We start from the raw sequence: 16,859 nt of genomic DNA on the forward strand, positions 1-16,859 counted from the left end.
AAAACATCTTAGGATTTTCCTTTATTTTGCTCGCCAGTGTTATTTCATGGCCCCTCCTCGCCCTCCTAATTTCTTTTTTAAGTATGCCCCTGCATTTTTTATACTCCTCTAGGGCTTCTTCCGTCTTTTGTAACTGCCAAAAGCCCCCCTTTTTATTTCTAATGCATTTTTGTATATCCCTTGTCATCCAAGAGCTGGCACAGATGCGATGGCCTCCTGTAATGTACGGTTCTGATTCTTGTATACATTAAAAATTGGAAATCTACAATGCATTGAATTATTTAATGCCTAACTGCAAGACATCAATGCAATATTTGGCAACCTACTGACCCTCCATCTTGGAGTGTAATGAATGCATGGACCCTGTGCAAAACGCATGTTTCTGATTAAGAGCTGGAGAAAGTGTTAGAGGGGTTTGGGGTGTATCAGTCTGTATTTGTGAACCTGCTTTTTCCCTGGTCCCCTGAGCTGTTCAAGTAGCCTGCTGTATTGCTTCAGCCTCCACTCCTGAGGGTAAGACTTGTGTTGGAATATAGTGCCAATTATGCTGGGACTCTGTTCCCTGCTCACTTCTGAGCCTTGCCATTGAGTTGAAATCTAGGGTTGGAAGAGAGCAAATTTGCTGTATCCCTCAAATGATCTGATCCAATCCTGTCTGGTCTGGTCTCGTCTGTTAGCGAAGGGCTGGGGATTATCAGTTGAAGATCTGTGGATTTACTGTGTTGATGTTTCACTTTCAGCTGAAGGTTACAAGATGGTATCATGGTAGTTAAGGTGGTGTACCTCCTTCTTCCTCCCTACTTGATGTGTTCATTCTTCCCCCTGAGGCTTGTCCACTTAAGTTGAATGTGTCAAACTAACTGACTTTTTTTTAAATGTTTTGTCTTGCAGCCAAATACCCTGAGATTAAGCTGTTGATGGGCCCGGATCACAACCTGAAATGGATCATCACACTGATGGTAGCAATTCAGCTTTTGGCCTTCTACCTTGTGAAGGACTTGCAGTGGAAGTGGGTGATTTTCTGGGCCTATGTATTCAGTGGGTGCATAAACCATTCCATAACGCTGGCCATCCATGAGATTTCTCACAATGCTGCCTTTGGGAACAAGCGAGCACTGTTCAACCGTTACTTTGGCATGTTTGCCAACCTCCCTATCGGCCTGCCATACTCCATCTCCTTCAAGAGGTATCATATGGACCATCACCGCTACATGGGTGGGGCTGGTATTGACGTGGACATTCCCACCGTGTTCGAGGGCTGGTTTTTCTGCACCAGGTTCAGGAAGCTGGTTTGGGTGATCCTGCAGCCACTCTTCTATGCCATCCGCCCACTCTGCATCAACCCCAAGCCCATTACTCACCTGGAGATCACCAACCTGGTCATTCAGCTAACCTTTGATCTGCTGATTTATCACTTTTGGGGAATGAAATCAATTGTCTACATGTTGGCAGGGTCCCTCCTGGGAATGGGCCTACATCCCATCTCTGGGCACTTCATTGCTGAACATTACATGTTTCTGAAGGGCCATGAAACCTACTCTTACTATGGGCCCCTCAATCTCCTCACCTTCAATGTGGGCTATCACAATGAACACCATGACTTCCCCAGTGTTCCAGGGTGCCGGCTTCCTCAAGTGAGTATTTGTTTTTTAACTCTGTCTCTCTAACCCAGCACTGGTCTCCTTCCCTTCAGGAGGGAAGGCCTCAGTTGTCTCCTGGGTTGGATGGCTTTAAGTTTTGTCCTCCCCTGAAGGAAAAAGTTTCATCCTTGTTGGCATTTTAAATTTGAAACACCTAATTTTCAAACTGCTGCTGTTCTTGACCTAGTCTGTTCTATTTTCCTCCCCTGTCCTGAAGGCGCTGACTCTTGCTGTGGTACAGTTTGTGGGTGAACAGTCTGGGTATCTTGTATAAATGGCCATTCATGTGAGCTGTCAAGCTATTTCTCCACACAACACCTTGGCTGAGCTCAGCAAGTGCACTTTCCAGTAGCAGTAACTGACCTGTGATCTGGTGGCATCCCTGGATTTGCCCTAGTCCAACCTGCTGCCTGACCTAATCTACATGGCTTGGTAGTGTGCCCTTGGATTACTGTTTGGGGAGACTACATGTGGAAAACGAATGGGTTTAGTGGTGGGCCGGATGATCCAGAATGGGTTTAGTGGTGGGCCGGATGATCCAGAATGGGTTTAGTGGGGTGTAGCCATAAAAACAAATCTGATATTGTCTCCAGTTCTAGGCACCCTTGGAGGAAGAACATTGAAGCTATAGGAAGTGTAGCGATTTACTGAATGTTACCAGTTAGTTGTTAGCTTTTGAAATTGTGGGGCATCACTAATGAAGTTGGCATTTCTCCACATGCTTGACCTGGAATGCTTTATCACGAGTGGCTATTAAGGCAGACTGTCCCAGAGTTGCCTAAGATGGGTATGAATAAACTATGAAATGTGGTTGGTGTATAGAGACCTGGTGCCAGCCAGTGCACCTACAGTGGGTTAAGTGGCTGCTGAATAAACCTGTGTAATATAGCTGCAGTGGTGTGCCAGTACCACAATGACTCATCTGTGAGCTAACCTCAGCCTGGGCACTACTACACTAAAGAATGCAAGGTGGAGCAAGTATTGTCGGATGGAGCACGGGTTCTGGTTAGGGCTGCGGGTGGAAATGGTAATTGAGCTATCTTTGCGTGATGTCTCCAACACTTGGAGCACATTCTAGGCCCCATCATTTGAGATGAATCGGTTGACTAAGCTTTGACTGGGGTTTCCAAAGTATGGTGCACATAGTTTTTTATACACTATGTAATAGCTAATCTGGCTGCAACTATATTGGGCCAAGCCCAGGCTGGAACATGGCATGGATTTAATCTGTAGCCATAGTACATCTGCTGTGGCCAGTAGGGATACTGAACTAATTCATTGCACCTCAGGCAGGCAATGACTGTAATGCATCAGATAGTGTTGGGCTTATACTGACTCTATACAATACAAAGATGTTAATTGCATATCAATTCAGATTGTTAGCTGTTTTGATTTGTATTGGTTGCAGCAGCTGCACATGTTCACGACTCTTGCTATTTGCTTAAGCAATGTTTTGTTTTGCTCTGTACACTGCTAGTATTTACATTTCCACTTGTAGTCCTGCACTGAATAGGCAGCAAATAGACAAGTTTGGCCCTAGCTTTGGTCGTCTTAATTCAATTCAAATATTTAGTACCAGATTCCCACTAACTTTAATACCACTCACTCTCTGCTTGTATGAATTATCGGACTAAATAGACTTGTGACTGCAGTGCAAGCTTGCATTAAGCTGCTTCCCTAGGTGAGACTTTACAGTAACTAGTACAGAATCCAGCCCTTCGAATAGATCAGAAGGTGCTGCTGCTGAGCCGAGCAAAATCTAGTTAGAGCAGAGTTTCTCATCCCAGCAGAAGTTGGCACGACTGAGTCCTTCCTGCTACTGAGCCACTTGGAACTTTGTTGACCCATTTTGGGATGTATGGATGAATGGTTATCTGTGAACAATGACCCCAGTAAAGACCAGATGGTCCATTGAGCCTGTCCCACACTTGTGGTACCTTGTGTATCACAACATACACCACCCCACCCAAAACCATGGGATTTTTCTAGGAGTGGCAAAAAAACAGGCCAATTTGGGGAGAAAAATCTGGGCCATTCCTCTGACCCATCTAGATGATTGAAACTAGTCAAGGAGATCATTCTGGCCATGAATTCCCTGCAGTACCTACCATCTTAAGAGGTGATCTCTGCCACAGTCAGACACTGGTCCAGCTGGAAAGGGGAAGGATTAATCGAGATGGGTCTAGTGGCACTCTGTTTCTGACCACTGACTTACTCTTCCAGATGGAGTTCCTAGTTTTGATTCCTGGCCTGAGTTCTCACCAGGGCAGGAATTGGATAATCCAATTCTTTATTGCCCCTTGTGGAAGTAAAAGGCAGGGCAGGAATTGGATAATCCAATTCTTTATTGCCCCTTGTGGAAGTAAAAGGCAGGGCAGCAGCTGGCAGAACAGTCACTGCTGGATGAGAATCCAAGGTTATCTAGCTGTGATACATGCCACAGCTGATGGTATGCTTTGCCTCCCAGACAAATGATCATTGAGTGTCTGGAACTGTACTCCAGCAATAGTGAACTCCTCCTATTGAGGAGAAAATGAACCTGATTTCTACCTGCAGGTTAAGTTTGTGAAACTTGTTCTGGTGATGTCTGACTTGAAGCAGCAAATGTGCTCCATGTTTCTCCATCTCTCCCTTAGGTGAGGAAGATCGCTGCTGATTACTATGACAATCTGCCTCAGTACTCTTCCTGGGTGAAAGTGCTGTACGACTTCATCATGGATGATACCATCAGCCCCTACTCTCGCATCAAGAGAACTGTGAAGGATGCCAAACAGGACTAGGTGGAGTGGATTTGGGAAATGATGGAATAAGCTAGCTTGCCTGACTGCAGTGTTTATAGCTGTTTTTACAGATCTTGCATTCTCCAAGAACAATGTTGTATTAAGTGTCTTTGTACAAACTAAGATGTGCACTAGCAAAGGTTGAATATTTTAGTTTTTTGAGGAAGTAGTTGAGTTGGCCTGCTGTGTACCCCTCCTTGCTCAAAGTCCGAGTGGAAACTTAAACTGTATTAGAGAGGGTTCTGAAATGTGACGAGTGTTGTAGTCTCCCCCATTATGGTTTCTTTTGCCTCTGGGCTGGTTTCACTTTGATTCAATGCACTTGTATCTTTCTGTAAAGGAGTGAGACTGCCTACTGATCCATTGGTGTGACTGCCTACTGATCCATTAGTGTGACTTGTACCTGTCTAAAACCCAATGTAACTTAACAGTCCTTCCTTCAGCCTATCCCAGATAACTGACACAATGGGAGATTTACTGTGCCCCCAATCAGCAGGGTCCTTGCATATCAAGCTGGACCTTTCAATCACCACCTGCAAAGGTTTCAAATATACACTAGTTGGGATCACCAGTGCAATGTATAGGGAATGAGTAGTTTAGCCTCAGACAAGGTACATTGGGCAGAGGAAGGACATTGCTTTTGCAATGGACAGGTGTAAATTTTGTGCACGGTCCAGGCTGTTGCCTTGTCGATTGCTGCAATAAAACTGACTAGGTGTGTGAAGGTTATGTTTAGTGCTGGTGGGTCACTTTACACTGAAGAGCAGTGTTGTGCTTCCTACCCTTTGGCTGTTTTGAGGGCTTTGTTCACTACCCAGGTTTCCTGATTGTAATACTGAATTTCTTCCAAATGGAGCAGAGATTTAGTACAAATGTAGCTAACCCTCCGAGCCAGGCTCTTTCCAGCCTGGGCTGGAGCAGTTGTGTAAGTTCTACATAAATCTCCAGTACTCCATTGATTAAGGGTGATCATTTTCCCCACCTACTTTTGGACATGTGCAGCTTGTCTAAGGCCAGGATCCTGCTTGATGTGTCTCATGTACTTGTAGAGCCTGCAAACCCTAGCTATTAGGGGTGGCATGTTGATAGCTGCTTGGGCTAAGGTAGTGAGGGTGGTTGCTAGGAGCAGGGAGACAAGAGTCTTTGACAGTCAGGGCCATGCATTGTCTTTCCTTGGTGCTAGTGCAGGACTCTGCTTATCAATTTGACATCTAATGTCAGTAGGGGAGGGGTTTATTGGACTAACAGGGGACAAGGCATAAAACTGCCATTGGACAGGGATTGTAATCAAACTGTTAAAGGGGCTTAAACTTCACTGATGAAGGCAAGGGATTAGAGACCTGCCACATAGTTCTCCAAGTGCCTAACTATAAAAGGGGATTTGGTGCCTCTGCCCTCAGTTTTTGGTGGATAACAGACTTCAGGTGCAGGGAAAGGATTCACAGCAGGTTCTCCACCTGCCTAGAAGAAGGATGCAAAAATCTAGATTTGGGAAGGACATCAGTGTTTAGTGAGTGAATTACTGGTAGAGGTGTACAGCAAGTGTGGGAAGGCCTGGACCTACCAACAGGCTAAGAAGCGTGTAAGTAATCTACAGCTGTTTATACCTGGCTTTTAATTGCTGGCTGATTTTTCCCCTCGTTTGATTGCAGTGAGGATCCTGCACTAACCAGGATTATTGTATAAGACATTCCTTTGTATTGATGCTGCTGTTACTCACTGATATTTTGAAGTTACCCAGGGCTATTATTGCACATTTATTATGTTCTAACTACAATTCACTGTTGCAGTTTAAAATATAAATGGCTTCTTAAGTCTGGTGTCTGTGTACCATGGGTCCATCCTCCTTCATTTCAGTTTTCACTTTGTCCCAGTACTAGAGCAGTATGTTCGGGACAACCTTGCCTAATGTTTCTTTTGTTGCAAAGTGGAACCTACCCAGTACAGGACAGATTCTATACTTAGCACCACTACATGGGGCGGGGGACCGGGCACGGAACAGGGCGGGGTAGAGAGAATGGGGGGTGGGGTTGGGGAAGATTGCTGGCCTGTGTGCCAGCTGCCTGAAATGCAGCATTCATGACATCTTTGCAACAAAAAGCTGGTTAATATCTAAGCCAAGATGAGCACACAGCAGTAGATGGAGTGGGATTCTCAGTGAAAGTCTACACTTGTGAAGGGAAGAATGGCAGCAAGTTAGGCATCAGTCACTGGGGGACTGTGATGATGAGGAATTACTTCCAAGGGTTGTGAATCTTAAGAACACTTTTTTTTTTTTTTTTTTTTTTTTTTTCCCCCCCCCCCCCCCCCCCCAAAACCAGCATCTTTGACAGTGAAACACTCCCTTAGACCTGCACTGACATCAGCCTGGCTTGTTTAGTTGGTTGAGGGGTGGGTTCATGCTCCTCCTTCCCCACAACACAAATAAATCTGAATTTATTTAAATTTGGGTATGGGATGTGGGCATTGCTGGCAATTAGGGATGAGCACTGAATGCTGGCCTTGCCAGCAATGCCCACATCCAAATTTTTAAAAATTCAGATTTATCGAGAAGGTGGGAGTGAGCCACCTTCTTGAACCGCTGCAGTCTGCGTGGTGAAGGTACTCCCACAGTACTGTGTTGGGGGGACTGCAAGATTTTGACCCAGTGACGATGAAGGAGCAGCACTATGGAGTCACGTGCCATGTTCCCTTTCAGCTGCTTGTTGGAGATAGTCATTGCCTGGCACTTATGTAGCATGAATGTTCCCTGCAACTTGCCCACCCAAGCCTGAATATCGTCCCGGTCTTGCTGCATGCGAGCATGGACTGCAATCATCAGCGACCATCACCATTTCTGACCTTATCAATTTCTCCTTTGCAGGAAGATAGGCCATTTCATCAGAGCTGAATCACATCCCAGTTCATTCCCACAGCTGCTCCGTCTCACTTCCCCAACAGTGCAAGATTATGTATGACAGAATAGTCTTTGGAACTAACCCTTCCTGCCAGCACTCTCCTCCACCCCAAATATAAATCAAACAGCTTGTCCATTTTATTACAAAAGCCCATTTATTCCTTTTGACTGTGGGGTGGGGGGGGCTAGATATTACTGAGAGGGGAGAAAAGGGGTAAGAGTAATAAAGGTAGATAGTTATTCAGAGGTTCATTACCAGTGGGGTTTGTTAGAGGATATTGAGATATTTCATTTAACTTCCATTAAAACCTGAAACACGATATCGACCACCCCCGCCCCAAAAAGTGACTTGTCAATAGGTGGTGACCTCAGCCTGTCGCTGGTAACAACAGGCTTCAGAACTCCAAGGTCATTCAGTGATGTTAAGGAAATGGGAGCCTGGTATTTCTGACAGCAGTCATAGTCGGAGGAAGTACAGCTCAGACAGCAAGTCCTGTGTGAAGATGCTGAACAGTTTCTGTAAACGTTACTCCAGCAACATCCAGCACAGAGAGCCTTCCAAACAGCAGCCCAGACAACCTCAGGCACTCACACCAGTCGCCTCCATCTGGATCACTGGCCAAGAGACTGTCGCAGCAACTCGTACATCAACTGATCCTGTGCAAGAAACAGAGTAAAACTGAGTTAGATAGAGTTGGACAGAGACAGAAAAATTCTGACTAAAGTAGTGGACTGGGGAATGCTGATGGATGCTATTTATATGGACTTCCAGAAGGTATTTGATAAAGTCCATCAAAGACCTGGTTAGGAAATTAACTGAGCAGCATAAGACAGGCAGTAGGGATAATGGGCATACTCTTACTGGCAGGATGTGACTAGTGGGGTCCTGCAAAGACCTCAATTATTCACCATATTTATTAATGACTTAGAAAGTCATATCCAAGTTTGCTAATGACACAAAGATAGGCAGCATTGTAGGTAGCATAGATCAAAATGATATCAAAAGATAAAACTAATGGGCAAAACTGGCAGATGGATTTCAATGTAAACAAATTTGAGATCATCCACTTTAGATCTAAATGGCGAAAAGCTAGAAACAATGGAGATCCAAAGAGACTTAGGGTCCATGTACATAGATCATTTGGGGGGGGGGGGGGGGGAAAGAGGAGATGTGTTGAGAGCCAGTGTGGTTGGGGGGGGGGGGGAGAGGAGGAAGGAGTGTTGGGGACTTGGGGCCTCCTTTCAATGCTGAAGGAGGCTCAAAAGGGTTAAACCAAAACCCAGCCCAGATCACTGGGGATAAGATAGAGCTGAGATCTCCGAATCTGCCCTCAATCAGCGACAGGCCAGGCTGAACATCGTCACAGAGCAGTGTTCCCAAGGTGAGTCGATTAATAATTACCCATCTCATGCCAAAATCCACAAGGCCAAAAAAGGGAATGGACCCAAAACACTTGCTGATTGACTTCCATTTGTCCATTCCCCTCGTACCAATATTACTTTAGACCAGAGGAAGCTACAAAGAATTATCTACCTCTTATTTTGGTGTCATCTGCAAATTCCGACATTGCTCCCTCTCAGCCAGTCACTCCTACTCTCCATTTTCTCCCTCTAACTAATTTTAAACCCAGTGTGCTATCCTCCCACTAATTCTACACCCCTTAATCTTCTCCAGTAATCTCCCGTGTTGTACCTTGTCACCTGGTTTTTTAAATTGCACCTACACAACACAGAGGCCCTCAGTGACTATCAATAAAAGACAGTGTAGACCATCTCATGGGACGAGAAGTCTTTGCTGAATTAACTAGACCCAGCCAGGGACCAACTCATAGCTCATAATGCCCATATCCCCCATGATGTCCCGGTCATCACACAGCACAACCTCCCAACACCCCAACCAGCACCTAATTACAGGAGCAGGAATGGGAGGGGAGGCCACACAAGAGGCCAGTGCATTATAAACTATATCTCCCCATCTCACACAGCACACCCGCACTTGGATCATCAGACCGACAGCTGAGCAAACAGAGTCACTGAGCGATCATAGGTACCAAACGTGTACTTTGCATCAGTGTTGTCGGGATACTGGATGCGATTTTAAAAAGTTACTAGAAAAGCTAGCAGTACTTAAAGTGGATAAGTCACCCGGTCCGGATGGGATGCATCTTAGGATGTAAGGGTAGAAATTGCACAGGGACTGGCCACAATCTTCCAATCCTCCTTAGATACAGGGGTGGTGCCAAAGGACTGGAGGATTACAAATGTTTACACCCTTATTTAAAAAAGGGGACGGATAAACCTGGCAATTACAGGCCCATCAGTGGTGGAGAAGCTTTTAGAAACAATGATCCAGGAGAAAATTAGCAGCCACTTGGGCAGGCATGGACTAATAAAGGCGAGCCAGCATGGATTTGTTAAAGGCAAATTGTGCTCGACTAACTTGATTGAGTTTTTTGATGAGGTAACAGAGGGTGGATGAGAACACTGCAGTTGATGTTGTGTATATGGACTTTCAAAAGGCATTTGATAAAGTACCACATACTATGCTTGTTAGCAAAATTGAAACCCATGGAATAAAGGGGGCAGTAGCAGCATAGGTACAAAATTGGCTAATGGATAGAAAACAGAGTTGTGACTGGCTGTTTTTTGAACTGGAGGAAGGTGTGCAGTGGCGCTCCCCAAAGTTCAGTACTAGGACCACTGCTGTTTTTGATATACATTAATGACTTGGACTTGGGGGTACAGGGCATAATTTTGAAATTTGCAGATGGCACAAAACTTGGAAGTGTAGTGACGAAGATAGTAATAGACTTCAAGAGACAGGCTGGTGGAATGGGTGGACACATGACAGATGAAATTCAATGTAGAAAAGTGTGAGGTGACACATTTTGGTGGCAAGAATGAGGAGACACAATACATGTTAAATGGTAGTTTTAAAGAGAGAGACCGGGGGGTGCTTGTGCACCAATCTTTGAAGGTGGCAGGACAGGTAAACAAAGCAGTTAATAAAGCTTATGGGATCCTGGGCTTTATACACCGAGGTATAGAGTGCAATAGCCAGGAAGTTATGCTAAACCTGTATAAAACACTAGTTCAGCCCCAGCTGGAGTAATGTGGGCACCACACTTAAGGAAGGACCTGAATGCTTTGGAGAGGGTAAAGAGATGTACTACAATGGTTCCAGGGATGAGCGATTATAGTGACGTGGATAGACTGGAGAAGCTTGGCTTCTTAGAGCAGAGAAGACCAAGAGGAGGTTTGATAGAGGGGTTTAAAATCATGAAGGCTTTAGATAAGAGTAAATAAAGAGAAACTGTTTCCAATAGCTGAAGGGTCGATAACCAGAGGGCACAGATTTAAGGTGATTGGCAAAAGAACCAGAGACAACATGAGGAAAAACCTTTTCACTCAATGAGTGGTTAGGATTTGGAATGCGCTGCCTGATAGGGCGCTGGATACAGATTCAACAGTAGCCTTCAAAAGGGAATTGGATAAATATTGAAGGAGAAAAACTTGCAGGGAGATGGGGGAAAGAGCGGGGAAGTGAGACTAACTGGATTGCTCTGCGAAAGTGTCAGCCCAGACTCGATGGGTCGAATGGCCTCCTTCTGTGCTATACTATTCTATGATCTCACCTTTTTGGACACAGAAGGTCTCAATTTCTCAAAGGCTGCTTCAAAGTGCTGCCGTGCAACCCGTATGTTCGAACAGGGAGCTGAAAGCCAAGAACAGTTAACAGAAAACTAACAATAGTAATAGAATGGTTCAGCGAGCGAGTGGGCAGGGTTCGGACCGGCCGGCGAGGGGGGCGGGGCCCGGACCAGCGAGCGAGTGGGCAGGGTTCGGACCGGCCGGCGAGGGGGGCGGGGCCCGGACCAGCGAACGAGGGGGCGGGGCTCGGACCGGCCGGCGAGGGGGGCGGGGCCCGGACCAGCGAACGAGGGGGGCGGGGCTCGGACCGGCCGGCGAGGGGGGCGGGGCCCGGACCAGCGAACGAGGGGGGCGGGGCTCGGACCGGCCGGCGAGGGGGGCGGGGCCCGGACCAGCGAACGAGGGGGCGGGGCTCGGACCGGCTGGCGAGGGGGGCGGGGCCCGGACCAGCGAGCGAGGGGGCGGGGTTCGGACCGGCCGGCGAGGGGGGCGGGGCCCGGACCAGCGAGCGAGGGGGCGGGGTTCGGACCGGCCGGCGAGGGGGGCGGGGCCCGGACCAGCGAGCGAGTGGGCAGGGTTCGGACCGGCCGGCGAGGGGGGCGGGGCCCGGACCAGCGAGCGAGTGGGCAGGGTTCGGACCGGCCGGCGAGGGGGGCGGGGCCCGGACCAGCGAACGAGGGGGCGGGGCTCGGACCGGCCGGCGAGGGGGGCGGGGCCCGGACCAGCGAGCGAGTGGGCAGGGTTCGGACCGGCCGGCGAGGGGGGCGGGGCCCGGACCAGCGAACGAGGGGGCGGGGCTCGGACCGGCTGGCGAGGGGGGCGGGGCCCGGACCAGCGAGCGAGGGGGCGGGGTTCGGACCGGCCGGCGAGGGGGGGCGGGGTTCGGACCGGCGCATGTTGGGGGCGGGGTCCCGACTGGCCAGCGAGGGGGGGCGGAGCCCGGACCGGCGAGCGAGGGGCTCGGACCGGCAAGTGAGGGGGCGGGGGCTCTGACTGGCGCGTGTTGGGGCGGGGTCCCGACTGGCCCGCGAGGGGCCGGGGCTCTGACCAGCGCATGTTGGGGGCGGGGTCCAGACCGGCCGGTGAGGGGGACGGGGCCCGGACCAGCGGTCAAGAGCCCGGGCCGCCGGGCGAGGGGACGGGGCTCGGATCGCCGGGCGAGGGGGCGGGGTGCGCGATTGGCGAGGGGAGTGGCCCGAGGGGTGGGGCGGGGCCCGGACTGGAGGGGGCGGGGCTCAGGATCGCAGGTCACAGGAACAGGTTGTTGGGAGACTCTCCTTCGCTGGGGTGAGATTTTCTTACCTGGGCCTGAGTCCGGACTCTGGGCGGAGAGCTGCTGTCTCAGGGCGTTAATGGAAGCTTCACGCACCAATGCAGACAGGTCGGCCCCCCTGGAGAAGACAAGAGACGGAATCAATGCAGCTCCCCCTCAACTGTGGGCTGGCTGGAATAATCGCTCCCTCCCTCACTGAAGGAGCACTGGGCACCCAGTGAGGGGCCACCCCCAGCCAGTGACACTCAACCTCACCTCACGGAGTAGGTGGGCTCCAAGCCCGATCCCTGGCCTCCGCTGGATGTACACCCTTGGCTTCAACACTCAAGGTCTGTGGGGGCAGATCGAAGGACCACCAGACAAGGTCTGCTGGGAGTGGGAAGGGGTGGGAAAATAGAGGGAACATCACTCAGAGCAGCCGGCCCCACAGGTGAATAGTCTCATGACTCACTGTTTGACATCTCACTGCCCTGGGGAATCCGGTACGCGGGAGCCCCTTGGGAATCTGGTACGGGGAGGGGGGCCCTTGGGAATCTGGTACAAGGGGGCCCTTGGGAATCCGGTACGGGGGAGGGCCCTTGGGAATCCGGTATGGGGGGGGGGCCCTTGGGAATTCAGTACGGGGGAGGGCCCTTGGGAATCCGGTACGGGGGGGGGGGGGCCCTTGGGAATCCGGTACGGGGGGGGGGGGCCCGGGGAATTCAGTACAGGGGGGCTGTAGCACAGTCGAAGCCAGCTTTGAAGGGAGGCAGAGAGTAAGTGGAGCAGGGGCATTGCTGGGGGAGAAATGGATCAACTCACGTGAAACATTCGCAGCGCTGGTCATTTGCGATTGCACACAGATCAACGTCAGGGTCCATGGGAGGGCGAGTGCCGCACTGCAACAGAAATTCGAGCATCGTTAGCTACAGAGCTGGAGACTGTGGTTCCATGTACCCCTCAAGCACCCCCATATAACCCCTCATTTTCTGCCATATTCCCGCCAGAACATCTGATATCGCCCCTCAAACCCCCATATATCGCCTCAAACCCCATTTTAATCCTTCCATATAACCTGGAGCATAGAAACAATGAACAGGGGTGAGAGAGAGAGCGGGGAATGGAGATTAAACACGGTGAAAAAATGAACAGGAGAGAGAGAGAGAGATGAACAGAGAGTAAACACACAGCAGTGTAACAATGAACAAAGATAGGAGATCGTGCTGCAAGACTGAACAATGCAGAATAGAAAGGAGGCTTTCTTCCCTCCGGTCTGAGATTTCTTCATGCGAATAATTGCATCAGGAGTCAACTGTTGGAGGTTTGACCTTCCCTGCCCCCACTCTATCGCAGTGTTGATACAGGCGTGTGCTCATCAGGACTAGACGATTCACAGACCGAGAGAATGGGGAGGGTCGGAGCAGACTGAGCCTCTCCTCATCACGATTCACGGACCGAGAGAATGGGGGAGGGAGGGTCGGAGCAGACTGAGCCTCGCCTCATCACGATTCACAGACCGAGAGAATGGGGAGGGAGGGTCGGAGCAGACTGAGCCTCGCCTCATCACGATTCACAGACCGAGAGAATGGGGAGCGTCGGAGCAGACTGAGCCTCGCCTCATCACGATTCACAGACCGAGAGAATGGGAGGGTCGGAGCAGACTGAGCCTCGCCTCATCACGATTCACAGACCGAGAGAATGGGGAGGGAGGGTCGGAGCAGACTGAGCCTCGCCTCATCACGATTCACAGACCGAGAGAATGGGAGGGTCGGAGCAGACTGAGCCTCGCCTCATCACGATTCACAGACCGAGAGAGAATGGGGAGGGAGGGTCGGAGCAGACTGAGCCTCGCCTCATCACGATTCACGGACCGAGAGAATGGGGAGGGAGGGTCAGAGCAGACTGAGCCTCGCCTCATCACGATTCACGGAGCGAGAGAATGGGGAGGGAGGGTCGGAGAAGACTGAGCCTCGCCTCATCACGATTCACGGACCGAGAGAATGGGGAGGGTCAGAGCAGACTGAGCCTCGCCTCATCACGATTCACGGACCGAGAGAACGGGGAGGGTCGGAGCAGACTGAGCCTCGCCTCATCACGATTCACAGACCGAGAGAATCGGGAGGGTCGGAGCAGACTGAGCCTCGCCTCATCACGATTCACAGACCGAGAGAATGGGGAGTGAAGTAACTAAATTACTATTATACTTTAGTTTTGTATGTTAGAATATGTACAATGTAGCACCAATGCACAAGGTGGAGATAATGAGTTAATCCATAACCTGAGTTAAACGATATATGGGTCTGTATATTGCATTTACCCAGCTAAGCTTTAAAAACATGATTAAGTGACTTCGAATGCTGAGAAATTAAACTGCAGAGCAACTCGTGGGAAGATTAGGGAGGATGTCTGCTCGGCCAGGCGAGGCAACACATATACAAGATAACACACCTAAGAATTTGTTTGTTGTAAACTCACAACAGGGTTCCATTACATCAAAGTATGGTGGGACTAATCAGAATTTGCTTGTTTTGCAGAAGTAACCCGAGAGCAAGGCCAAAAGTCTGTGCTTTGAACAGACTTAACAAGGACTGTTATCTTAAGAAAACTTGTAACAAGCAAACCACCTGGTCAGAGACAAATGGACGGTTGTAAAGTAATAAATTAAGATGAGGCCCCAGTCACAGAAGTTGACAGGACCAACTGATAACAGAACTGCGAGTTTGTAGGTGGCAGGAAGGATTAAATGTCACGGTTTATAATTGCCATTTAGCTATAACTCTGTATATGCTGATAAGCTTTGCACCGCCCCTAGGGCAGGGGTTTGATTTTTATATAATTGTGGATGTTGCTAGGATATCGGTGGAGTCAGATTCAGACAGCGATCTGAAAGGTTCTCCCCAGGCCTGCGAGTAAAGACCGTTTTGAACCATAACTCTGAGTCGGTCATCTTTTCCGGGGATGGTGTGAGCGTCGACTTTGCATATCACTTGGTCCGCAAAACACCTACAACCAGGAGGGAGGTCGGAGCAGACTGAGCCTCGCCTCATCACGATTCACGGACCGAAGAGAATGGGAGGGAGGTCGGAGCAGACTGAGCCACGCCTCATCACGATTCACGGACCGAGATAATGGGGAGGGAGGGTCGGAGCAGAGTGAGCCTCGCCTCATCACGATTCACGGACCGAGGAATGGGGAGGGTTGGAGCAGACTGAGCTTCGCCTCATCACGATTCACAGACCGAGAGAATGGGGAGGGAGGGTCGGAGCAAGACTGAGCCTCGCCTCATCACGATTCACGAATGCAGAGTTTCGGGAGGAGGCTGGGAGCAGACTGAGCCTCGTCTCATTGCGATTTTCAGTACAAAATAGGGCGATCGGGAACTTCAGAGGACAGACTCAGCACATCGCGTGGGCCTTTCTCTGTTGAAACTCATTCATTCTTGGAATGTGGGCGTTAATGGCAAGGCCAGCATTTATTGCCCATCCCTAGTTGCCTTTGAGAAGGTGGTGGTGAGCTGCCTTCTTGAACGGTTGCAGTCCGTGTGGTGAAGGTACTCCCACAGTGCTATTTGGGAGTTCCAGGATTTTGACCCAGCGACGATGAAGAAACGGCAATATGGAGTCACGTGCAATGTTCCCTTTAAGCTGCACAGCCGCCCAATGGTCCCGAGCTCCTGCGCAGACCAGCTCACCAGCTTTTAAATGCAAAACCGCGCATACGCAGGAATTCAGAAGGAATGACGGGGTCGTCCCCTCTGACATTTTACCTTTGTCAGTGTCTGGAGGATGGCAAAATCGATCGGAGGCCGGCGGTAATCCAACATACAGCGTCTTATCCAATCGTCCAGGCCGCAGGATGGCGGGGTCAAGAATATCTAGCAGCAAACAACAGAACATACTGAACAACTGATTACCATCACCACACAACCATCATTAAAGCAGGCGAGGCACGCAGGAGCCCTGCTCCCTGGCAATTGCCAGAGGCTCTAGGTCACAGGTGCATGAATCGGCCCAGGAGGAACGGAGCCATACTGAGGCAGGAAAGGTCTCTGGTTCCATCACTAGTCTCTGGCCAGATTGGTTGGCCAGTGTCAGAACCCCACTGCTGACCTGTGCCCCGGCTGAAAGGGGAGCAAATTCAGCTGGGATTCCTGATCCCGCCATTCCTGCCGGGAAATACATGGGTGCCAGGCTGGTGATGCCCTCCACGGTTTAATAGCCTGTTGAACACATACTCTCGAGGCTCTGGGATGAGTAATAACCATTTAAGATGATTTCATAATCTGTCCTGTGTTGTTATGTTGCAGGTGCTGACCATTTCAGGTCATGGGTCATGAACAACAAATGTGCAAAACCACCACAAGGCAACAATTCACGCTTTCCACGAGAAAATTGAATCGTGAATTGTGATCCCAAATAACACCCAGAAAATCCCAGTAATTAACATATCTCATGAGTGCAGCCAACAGGATCGGCAAACATGCAGTGTTGAAACTGCCACAGCACAGACTGTACTGGTCCCCAACCCCCCCGGGCCAGACCATTCAGACTAAACCCCCTGGGAGGGGAGTTACTGACATCACCCCCCCCAGAGAGAGAGTTACTGACATCACCGCCCCCCCCCCCCAGAGAGAGTTACTG

General features: G+C 49.8%; 2 protein-coding genes across 2 annotated transcripts; one reads left to right on the forward strand and one right to left on the reverse strand.

Moving 5' to 3' along the window:
• The first annotated feature begins 291 nt into the window (after nucleotides 1–291).
• LOC147113166 (sphingolipid delta(4)-desaturase DES1-like) lies at nucleotides 292–6,250 on the forward strand. The gene is made up of 2 exons (XM_085998071.1): nucleotides 292–1,634; nucleotides 4,277–6,250. The coding sequence occupies exons 1-2, from the start codon at nucleotides 876–878 to the stop codon at nucleotides 4,418–4,420; spliced, it is 903 nt and encodes a 300-aa protein (XP_085854197.1). The 5' UTR covers nucleotides 292–875; the 3' UTR covers nucleotides 4,421–6,250.
• Nucleotides 6,251–6,722: 472 nt separating this feature from the next.
• On the reverse strand, nucleotides 6,723–16,124 carry LOC147113167 (nuclear valosin-containing protein-like). The gene is made up of 5 exons (XM_085998072.1): nucleotides 15,986–16,124; nucleotides 13,042–13,118; nucleotides 12,270–12,358; nucleotides 10,952–11,031; nucleotides 6,723–7,973 (listed from the first exon to the last, which is right to left on the reverse strand). The coding sequence occupies exons 1-5, from the start codon at nucleotides 16,040–16,042 to the stop codon at nucleotides 7,929–7,931; spliced, it is 348 nt and encodes a 115-aa protein (XP_085854198.1). The 5' UTR covers nucleotides 16,043–16,124; the 3' UTR covers nucleotides 6,723–7,928.
• Nucleotides 16,125–16,859: the final 735 nt, after the last annotated feature.

Source organism: Somniosus microcephalus, chromosome 9 (assembly GCF_052327205.1).
Source record: "Somniosus microcephalus isolate GS21.2 chromosome 9, FLI_Smic_1.0, whole genome shotgun sequence".
Lineage (NCBI taxonomy): Eukaryota > Metazoa > Chordata > Chondrichthyes > Squaliformes > Somniosidae > Somniosus > Somniosus microcephalus.